At 40.9% G+C, this 10933-nt stretch overlaps 1 protein-coding gene across 12 annotated transcripts in view; it reads right to left on the bottom strand.

Annotated features, from left to right (window-relative positions):
- Positions 1–271: 271 nt before the first annotated feature.
- plekha7b (pleckstrin homology domain containing, family A member 7b) overlaps positions 272–10933 on the bottom strand; it is a 426620-nt gene continuing 415958 nt past the window's right edge. For 11 of the 12 annotated variants that reach the window (XM_067993877.1, XM_067993879.1, XM_067993878.1 and 8 more), the window contains 2 exons: positions 7734–7829; positions 272–1211 (listed from right to left, as the gene is read on the bottom strand). In XM_067993877.1, the coding sequence (XP_067849978.1) occupies positions 7747–7829 (83 nt within the window). In that variant the 3' untranslated portion in view covers positions 272–1211; positions 7734–7746. The remainder of the gene's footprint in view (positions 1212–7733; positions 7830–10933) is intronic. The other variant, XM_067993880.1, reaches the window with a different exon arrangement.

The following is a 10933-nucleotide window of genomic DNA, read 5'->3' as shown; positions in this document are numbered from 1 at the left end:
CAGGATGGGCAAAACAGGTCTGATTTTTTTCAACTATCTCTTTATCCCCGAGCACCGAGGCAACCAAAATGCCAACTGGCCTCACTGAGATCAGGGAACTTAGTACAGGCCTGGGAGTTTCCTGCTTTGTATAGCTCAGTACCACACTAGGTGGTGCATTTGCTACTGAGCCACAAGTTAAACTCCTACCTCATTAAAACAGACTCAGAACTATCACCAAGTCAAATTTATGCATATATTCATTCAGCCTTATGAAATGAAACACAGTATCTTGTAGTTGAATCTTTTTTAATATTTACATGTATGCAACTTTTTTTTCCTGCAGATTTCAAAACGTTTCTATACTCCCTCTTCATGTCGTTCAAAATAATCTTTTTGCTGTGCTTTTCACTTTGCAAGTGTCCATGCAGAAATGACAATGGAATCCATTTGGTTTTGGCAATAAAGTTCATTCTGGCAGTGCTCGATTCAGACAAAATAAATTCATTTTAAAATTGATCCAAAAAAGGTAGGAATATCACATTTTAATTTCAGATTCAAAAATAGATCAGCTTTTTAATGTAAATTACGAAAGGACCAGGGAATTGGTCCTTTTTCTTTTGCAGTATTTGTAGTCACCATTAGAATACAGTATAATGTTGCAGCTGAAAACAGGCTAATAAAATTAAACACATATTTCACAAACACTGCAAAACTGCTCTGAACAATTGCATGTTTTGTATAAATTTGTTTCAACACATTCTGATTCTAAAATGCAGCAACTCAACCTTCCATGGTATGTGTATATATATATATATTTTTAAAAAGTGCAATACCATATATATGTTTAAAAAAAATTAAACCTGCTGCACACACTTCGGCTGTGCTAAGAAAAACTTTTGTTTCCAATATGTGAGTCACCAAACTTTCACCGTGATGGTTTCTGTATGCTTTAGGTTTTAGAAAAATAACTTCCCTTTTAAATACTCATCCAGTAATTCAGTGACATTACAATCAAGCTTCATTGTCTTACTAAAGAAAAATTGTCTTTGTTTTGTTTTAGTACTAAAAGTGAATTGAAGAGATTGCTTTAATTTCTGGCTGGTTAGTACAGGTTAACTGCAAGACAGTGTTGCTCTCCATCAGATCAGCGTTGCAGGTTTCTTGCAATTTTCTTTCATTGTTCAATGCTTCTCTCCTTTCTTGTTATTAGTGTTCAGCCAGGGCTTTGGCTAGTTTGGGGAGAACAGAAAGAATTCTTAAGTGAGTGTCACCTTTTCATTCACTTAAAACAATGTCATGTCATAAGTTCATTTTTTTAAAAAAGCATGGGAAATGGAAACATTGTTCGGCCCATCAACCTTGCTCTCTCCTTCCACAGATCAAAGTACAAGATCTCGATCCGACTCACTTAATCTAAGAGAAAGTTCTGCATAAATAACTCTCTGATCCCCAAAGGTAATCAAGCAAAACATCTATCCATCCCTGCATTTTTGCACTTCCTAGCCTAGTGTAGTGGTGGACAGTTGTCACATCTCTTCAGGCTTCAATGAGCTGATTCAGCAGAGACCAGAAATCAATCCAAGGACCATCCTGATCTATGCATTCCATTCCTGAACAACAATGTGCCAGGCCTATATAACAGTATCACAATTTGAGATTTTGATATTAACACAGAAGAGTAATAAGTTAAACATTTAGAAAAGTATTATAGCATAATAGAAATATTTTGTAAAATGCAACAAACTTTGCCATTTTTTTCTGGCCATTCAACCTTCTCCATCAGATTTTCTTATGGGTTTCAATGTGTTTTTTATTAATCTAAAGTCCCTCTGATTATGATCTGCAATGATAGGTAAGTGATGACACTAAGTTAAGTGGCACAGTAAATAGTGTAGATTGGAGCAGAAAGTTGCAAAGAGACATTGATAGATTAGGTGAGTGGGAAAAACTGTGGCAGATGGAGTTTAATGTGGGAAAGTGTGAGGTCATCCACTTTGAATCTAAGATAGATCAGAGTATTTTCCAAATGGCGAGAAGCTAGGAACTGTGGATGAGCAGAGAGATTTAAAGGTCTACTTACAGAAATCACTAAAAGCTAATGGACAGGTACAAAAAATAATTAAAATAGCTCATGGAATGTTGGCCTTTATCTCAAGAGGGCTGGAATACAAAGGGGTGGAAGTTATGTTACAGCTTTACAGAGCTGGAGTACTGCATTCTGTTCTGGGCACCACACCTCAGGAAGGATATATTGGCCTTGAAGGAGGTGCAGCACAGATTCACCAGAATGATACCAGGACTAAATGGGTTAAATTATGAGGACAGGTGGCATAGATTAGACATGTATTCCCTTGAGTATAGAAGATTAAGGAGTGATCTAATTGAGGCGTTTAAGATGATTAAAGGATTTGATAGGAGCGGTTTCTCTTTATCGGCCCTATGTACTCATTAAACATGGAGGTCTTTAGTCTCCTGATTCAAACAGCACACAAGGTGTTTATTGCCTCATCAACTTGAGGACAATGTAAAATACTCAATAACATCTCAATAGAAAGCAGGATGTTTACTGACTTATGTTAACTTAAATGTCACACTTTTGCTACATATACACATTGTATGGTTGAGTATTGGTGGTTCAATGGGTAGGTCCAACATATGATGTGGTACTGAACCACACACACCAGGAATGTCCCATCTTTAATCCTTAAACTGCGACGAGTCAGCTGATCTGGCAATGTGGGCACTACTATTGACCTCTGTCTCCTGAATGATGGCGAGGAAAAACAAAAATCAATCAGGCTAGTATTCCCTTGAGTATAGAAGATTAAGAGGTGATCTAATTGAGGTGTTTAAGATGATTAAAGAATTTGATAGGGTAGATAGAAAGAAACTATTTCCTCTGGTGGGAGAGTCCAGAACAAGGGGGCATAACCTTAAAATTAGAGCTAGGCCGTTCAGGGGTGACGTCAGAAAGCACTTCTTCACACAAAGGAAATTCTGGAACTCTCCCCCAAAAAACTATTGAGGCTAGGTGAATTGAAAATTTCAAAACTGAGATTGATAGATTTTTGTTAGGTAAGGGTATTAAGGGTTACGGAACTGAGGCTGGTAAATGGAGTGAAGATACAGATCAGCCGTGATCTAACTGAATGGTGGAACAGGCTCGAGGGGCTGAATGGCCTACTCCTCTTCCTATGTAAAACATGTATGTTTAATATGAAGCAATATCTGGTTACCATTTCTTGATGCTCTTCGCTATTAGGCTGATCTCCCAATGATCTGAAATCCCTTCAATAGCTGCCACGAGACCTTTTCATGAACCCAGATCTCACAATAATAGCTTTACCCTAGAACACTTTAAAAACTCAGTACGAGCCACCTAGTTTCAATTAAGAGAAATAATTAACTCGTGTGTGTGTGTGTGTGTGTGTGTGTGTGTGTATATAATAGAATACTATACAGTATATAGAAAGAGATTTGTTGCCTGTTATTTTGTTCAATAATCATCAGATCGCACTGTTACTGAACTTTATCTTAAACACAAACATAGTAACAAAAGTATTGAGTAAACTAACTTTGAATCATAAATTATCCCATGGACCTTCGTCCTGTGTATCATTAAAAGAGCAGTAACCTGGTTGGGTTAGACTTCCTTTTGCACAGTGGTGATCAGGCATACTCAGATGCTTTGAAGAACTCAATTTGGTTTCTGAGTACTTAGAGGGATACCGTCTTCATGATTAAAACAAAATTATCTGGCAACTATTTACTTTGCTTGTTTATCAAACTTATAGCACAATGGTGGAATCTGATTCAAGATGCATCATTGTGTCATCAGCGTACACCTCATTATAAAAATGACATATGGCTCTTCTGTCTCTGTTCTGTCTCCAAATCAAAAAAAGTTTGCCAAACAGTTTTCATGGAGACATTGCCTCTGAAATAAGTGACGATGCAGACCTGCTTGCCTGTTTTTTTAAGTCCAGGAATAACATTAAATAGTGAGACCACACTGAACATATTATGTTCAGTTTTGGTTATTCTACCACACAAAAAAATACACACCAACATTAAAAAGGCTACACAGAAGAATAGCAAGACTGATTCTAAGCGTAAAGATTAAATAAGCCCAACAGTCAAGAAAGAAGCAATTACGTTGGGGCAGGAACGTCAAAGTATCTAAAATCTTAAATGGTACAGATAAGTTAAACCCAGTTTGTTACTTGAAAGAAGCCAAGAAAGTAGCAAAGGATCAGAGTGATAAAGACAAACACAAGGGTATTATTCACAATAAAAGTGGATGTCATGGAAGATTTAATGTACTAGTTGAATAAGCTTTAATGGGCAAATGGCCATTTCTCTACTTATCTGACTGTTTTTATCCTATTATTTTACCGGTATTTCACATTTGATATTGTATTTATCTGTTGTGGGTTGCTGACACTGGGTATGAGTGATGCCATATTTGTACGTTGGCTCACTCTCCATGCTTAAGAAAAAAAAAAATCTCTCCCCCCACCCCCAACAAAATGAGTCTAAATTACCATCTGAAAAAGCACTCCTTCACAGGAAGAGAGGGAGAACCCTCGAGGACAAGTCACCCTGCACTATTCCCATGCGGTCGGTCACAGAATCCTGGCAGAGCTTTGGGAGTAGACTGTCTCCCTGCTTGTGTGTACACTGGTCTGAGTTGCAGAGGGAATTAAAGGGGGAAGGAAATAACATGCAAAACAATCATTTCTTTATTAAAGGTCCTCTCACCTGTTGTTACTAGGCTGGCCAGCATTCTGCTCACTTCAGAGTACCTAGTAACACTTCAAATTCTTTAACCTCTGGTATTAAATCCTTTAGTAAGACTAGAATATATACTGTGCCATTTCTCATATGTAGTTTAGGGTATGGAACAAGAGCAATCGAGTGGGTACTGGAGGATGGCGTAGGGAGGCAAAGCAGTTGGGAGGGGAATGGAGCAGAGCAGAGGTGCAAAGCAGAAGCTAGAGGGGGTTGAAGCACAGTAGGTTTAGTGTCAGGTGGCAACTGGAAACAGGAAAAATGAAGCCTGTATTTTAATGAATTTTTTTCTTATTTTTGTGGTACAGAGACCAAGTAGGAATTGTTTACCAGTAAGAACCATATTCAATAAAAAATGGCAGCAGTTCTTATGCCTTCTACCATGATATAGGTTAACCAGGGTTAAAGTTAATTGAATTAGTGCAGAGCTAGCGAGAGCCACAGACCAGAAGCAAAAGAACCTTGGATATAGCAGGACAAGACAGACAGTCAATAATCCAGATTAAATTCAATTTCTGCACCATTGAAATTTTCAAATTGGCAGTTGGCTGAAACCTGCCCTCTGGGTAGCACACGAAAATCCATCTAGAGCTATCATACCACTAAGACTTTTGACTCGTTAGCAAGTGTTTGTATCTAAACGTGTGGCACTTTCACCCATTAACAAGTCTTCACTGTCCATGAAGCCCAAGTCCACCCAAGACTTACTTACTGTTCCCATATCTGGGATGGCTCTTCTCGCACGTTCCTGGACAGAACAAAAAAAAAACTTACCGTCTGACAAGCAATTCGTCTCTCATTTCCAGCGTTTGACGTTTCTCTCTCTCAGTCTCTGTCATCTCTTTTTTAAAAATTTGTTTATGGGATGTGGGTGTTGCTGGCAAGGCCAGCATTTATTGCTCATCCCTAATTGCCCTCGAGAAGGTGGTGGTGAGCCGCCTTCTTGAACCACTGCAGTCCGTGTGGAAGATTCTCCCACAGTGCTGTTAGGAAGGGAGTTCCAGGATTCTGACCCAGCGACGATGAAGGAATGGCGATATATTTCCAAGTCGGGTTGGTGTGTGACTTGGAGGGGAATGTGCAGGTGGTGTTATTCCCATGTGCCTGCTGCCCTTGTCCTTCTAGGTGGTAGAGGTCGCGGATTTGGGAGGTGCTGTCGAAGAAGCCTTGGCGAATTGCTGCAGTGCATCCTGTAGATGGTACACACTGCAGCCACTGTGCGCTGGTGGTGGAGGGAGTGAATGTTTAGGGTGGTGGATGGGGAGCCAATCAAGTGGACTGCTTTGTCCTGGATGGTGTCGAGATTCTTGAGTGTTGTTGGAGCTTCACTCATCTAGGCAAGTGGACAGTGTTCCATCACACTCCTGACTTGTGCCTTGCAGATGGTGGAAAGGCTTTGGGGAGTCAGGAGGTGAGGCGCTTGCCTCTGACCTGCTTTTGTAGCCACAGCATTTATGTGGCTGGTCCTGTTAAGTTTCTGGACAATGGTAACCCCCAGGATTTTGATGGTGGGGGATTCAGCGATGATAATGCCGTTGAATGTCAAGGGGAGGTGGTTAGATTCTCTCTTGTTGGAGATGGTCATTGCCTGGCATTTGTCTGGTGCAAATTTTACTTGCCACTTATGAGCCCAAGCCTGGATATTGTCCAGGTCTTGCTGCATGCGGGCATGGGCGGCTTCCTTATCTGAGGGATTGTGAATGGAACTGAACACTGTGCAATCATCAGCGAACATCTCCATTTCTGACCTTATGATGAAGGGAAGATCATTGATGAAGAAGCTGAAGATGGTTGGACCTAGGACACTGCCCTGAGGAACTCTGGCAGCAATGTCCTGGGGCTGAGATGATTGGCCTCCAACAACCACTACCATCTTCCTTTGTGCTAGGTATGACTCCAGCCACTGGAGAGTTCTCCCCGATTCCCACTGACTTCAATTTTACTACAGCTCCTTGGTGCCACACTCGGTCAAATGCTGCCTTGATGTCAAGGGCAGTCACTCTCACCTCACCTCTGGAATTCAGCTCTTTTGTCCATGTTTGGACCAAGGCTGTAATGAGGTCTGGACCCGAATGGTCCTGGCGGAACCCAAACTGAGCATCGGTGAGCAGGTTATTGGTGAGTAAGTGCCGCTTGACAGCACTGTCGACGACACCTTGCTGATGATTGAGTGTAGACTGATGGGGCAGTAATTGTCCGGATTGGATTTGTCCTGCTTTTTGTGGACAGGACATACCTGGGCAATTTTCCACATTGTCGGGTGGATGCCAGTGTTGTAGCTGTACTGGAACAGCTTGGCTAGAGGCGCAGCTAGTTCTGGAGCACAAGTCTTCAGCACTATAACCGGGATGTTGTCGGGGCCAATAGCCTTTGCTGTATCCAATGCTCTCAGCTGTTTCTTGATATCACGTGGAGTGAATTGAATTGAGTGAAGACTATCTTCTGTGATGGATCATCCACTCAGCACTTCTGGCTGAAGATGGTTGCAAATGCTTCAGCCTTGTCTTTTGCACTTTTACTGATACTACTATGGTCACTGTTCCTCTGAACTTCACTCTTGTTCTGCCTAAGCTCCAAAACTCAATGGAGCAATGCTATCTCCTATATAAGTACAGTGGGACAAAATTTTACAATGATTTTACAGAATATTTTTGAAGATAAAAACCAGGGTCAAGCTAACATCCATTTTACATTCAATTCATAAAAAGCAACTTTTGTAATTGCTGACCATAGCATTAACTGCTGAGTATTCCTTGAACAGGAAACAAGGATCAGTCCATAATGACACTGTCCATAATGTGATATTCTGCTCTGTATTTCTCTTTTTGGCGTAACTCAAACATCAAATAATTTTATGAAGGAATTACAGGATCTGTGTACTGTGTAAAGCTAAGATTGTAATTGAGACATTAGACCAGTTAAAGCAGAAGAAACTAGGTTAAAAAGCTGTTAGTTCTTACTTTGCAGCTTTGCTTAGACAAATGTGTAGTGGAATCCATTGCTAAGAGGGGAGTGAGGAGGGGAAGGTGCTGAAGACGGATGGACTTGCTGTTGAGCTGGAAGGGATCACATACAGAAAGACAAGGACACAAATTGTTAAATACAAGGGTTAACAACAAGACAATGACAGCTCTACAATCTCACAGCTGTCTTCAACATTTATGTACAGGATAATAGATACCTGGGAGTGATCACAAGGCAATATTCTATTCAAAGGTATCAAATTATATAAACAACAAGATAAAGCTCGAGTAGTTTATAACCTTCATTAGAACTTCTCCCTGTTTTTCTGAATGTACTGACTCATATTGGATACAGTTCCACAAGCACTAGTAACCCTCCAGTATCATGGCCAAGAGGACATTCTTCATATGGAGACAGTAATAGTCATCAGGCTGCTCAACCACAAGGGCATCGCAGCAAAGCCTTATCCCTGTTCTCATCCAATCCATGCATACATGCAGTTTCCTGCAGAACTCACTGATCAGGATCATCGTTTTTCTCTTGCCATTTTTTCCCTTTCCCTTGTCTCTTAAAGGTATTGACTCTTCTTGTGGTAATGATACTCTCTAGTACCTCACCCAAACAGTCATTGTTTATGTGTGAGCCTTGATGACAGTGTGTGGCATCACAGCTGATCTTGCCCTCCCCTAACATCCATGTACACGCACTCACTATCCAGGTTAATGGAAAACAATCAAGATTGGGGACTCGTGGATGATTTTTTTCCCCTTCCTAGTCCAGGGGTACTGAGTACCACCCCAGCTCAGATCAGCACGCTGAGAATTAAATAAATTGGCTCAGGCCCACACTGGACAGTGATTTTATCAATGGAGCCCCAATGGGTGGGCTCTTTCATGGATAGCTTTGCTCTGCTTCATCCCCTGAAGTGGCTCTCAGTGCTGAGACAGATTGTAAGTTTCCCTGTATAACTGATGCATAATAGCATAACACTAATGGACCAACAATTGTAATGTAAATACTGCAGATTCATTCTGAAATCATCTGGAGTTGACTACTGGAAAACTGTGCAGGCAGTATTTACATTATACATGCATTAAATGGATGGGTGGATCTTACACAAAAGAGAATGTTAAAGATGGTTTTTGTTAAAGCAAATGAATCCACAATTAAAAGTATTAACAGGATAACTGCATTGAAGATGCAATGGTCCCATTCCTTTGTAGAGACTACATTGGGAACCTTACCAAATACCTGTTTCGCCAATTATTGGGGAATTCTGAACAGATGAGAGATAAAAATCTACTGGGTTGTTGGCAAGAAAGAATGAACTTGCATTTACATAGCACATTATCACATGGATATCCAAAAGCGCTTCATAAGCAATGAGTTACTTTGGAAATGCAGCCACTGTTGTTACAAAGGAAAATGGAACAGCCAATTTGCATACTGCAGAGTCTCACCAACAGCAAGTGACCAGTTATTCTGTAATGTTGGTTGAGGGAAGAATGTTGGCTTGGGCACTAGAACTCCTTGCTTTTCTTTGAATAGTCCCATGTGATCTTTCACTTCCACCTGATCTATGGACCAGTTAAACGCCTTTGGTTTAAAACGACAGCACTTCTGATACTGCAGCACTGTTCTGACAGAGGTGAGAGTGCTAACATATAAGCCAAGCCAGCAATGGAAGGAGAATTCTGGAGTTTAAAATCAACATCTTCAATTTAATTCAGTGACAGCAATAATAAGAATATTTCTGTTACTTAAGGGAAGAGTAATATCATCTCAATTCCTTTTAAAACTAAACAGCTAAACTAACTGTAATTGGATACATTTTATTGTAGTGCATTGGAGCACCCACATGGCAACTTGGAATGGTGGGCACAGATTTGACCCTAGACTTTGCTGTGTTACTGATCCCTGTCTGCTGCTCTGAAGTGCCAAATAGAGGCTAGGATCCTGTTTGCTGGGGGAGGGGGCAGGGGAGAGAGAAATGCTGGATCTTTACCAAATACTTCTCATGTACCTCCTCGAGAATGTACGTTGGCAGTGGTCCAGGCATAGCAACCTTTCCTGCCCTCTCAGATGCCCAGAACTTGTTTGTCTTTGTAGGAAAGTAACAGACAGTGACTACAGAGGGGAACCGGGGGATGAAGAGATGGAGCTGACTGAGAGGAGCTGATGTGACTAAAAGTGTGAGAACAAATCAACTGAGCTAAACATCATCAACACAGGATGCTTCATGACTGTTATTTTAACTGTGCATATTAATTTATCTCTCTCTTGATAACTCTGCAACCAATTCTCCTGGAGATGTGGCCAAAACTCACAACTTACATATATATTTTTCTTTTTTAAAAAAAAACAGAAATTGGAAAGAAAAAATGTCAAATTTAATTGCAATTTTCAATTGTCCAGTTGAATTTTTAAAAATTGTTAGGCAAATTAAGGTGCTAGGGAAAAGTTTGAAATCTTGAATTAAAGATGCAATTACTAAATATCTCGATGAAGGGAAAAATAATTAGAAGTAGCCAATATAGATTTCAGAAAGGAGGATCGTGTTTGACAAACTTGACTAATAGGGGGTGACAGATATGGTGGATGGGCAAAATGCAGTGGATGTGGTGTACATGGATTTTTTAAGAAAGCCTTTGACAAAGTACCACACAGGAAATCATTGCAGAAGATTTACAGGTAATGAAATTAGGGGGTGGGTAGCAAATTGTATTAACAACTTTTTTTTTTATTCGTTCATGGGATGTGGGCATTGCTGGCAAGGCCAGCATTTATTGCCCATCCCTAATTGCCCTAGAGAAGGTGGTGGTGAGCCGCCTTCTTGAACTGCTGCAGTCCGTGTGGTGAAGGTTCTCCCATAGTGCTGTTAGGAAGGGAGTTCCAGGATTTTGACCCAGCGACGATGAAGGAACGGCGATATATTTCCAAGTTAGGATGGTGTGTGACTTGGCGGGGAACGTACAGGTGGTGTTGTTCCCATGTGCCTGCTGCTCTTGTCCTTCTAGGTGGTAGAGGTCGCGGATTTGGGAGGTGCTGTCGAAGAAGCCTTGGCGAGTTGCTGCAGTGCATCCTCTGGATGGTACACACTGCAGCCACAGCGCGCCGGTGATGAAGGGAGCGAATGTTTAGGGTGGTGGATGGGGTGCCAATCAAACTGGTTAGAAGGGGAGGGGGTGGGTAAAAC

The sequence above is a fragment of the Heptranchias perlo genome, chromosome 12 (genome assembly GCF_035084215.1).
Source record: "Heptranchias perlo isolate sHepPer1 chromosome 12, sHepPer1.hap1, whole genome shotgun sequence".
In the NCBI taxonomy this organism is placed as follows: Eukaryota; Metazoa; Chordata; class Chondrichthyes; order Hexanchiformes; family Hexanchidae; genus Heptranchias; species Heptranchias perlo.
The sequence above is the reverse complement of the archived record's forward strand: the minus strand, read 5'-3'. Positions and strand labels throughout refer to the sequence as shown.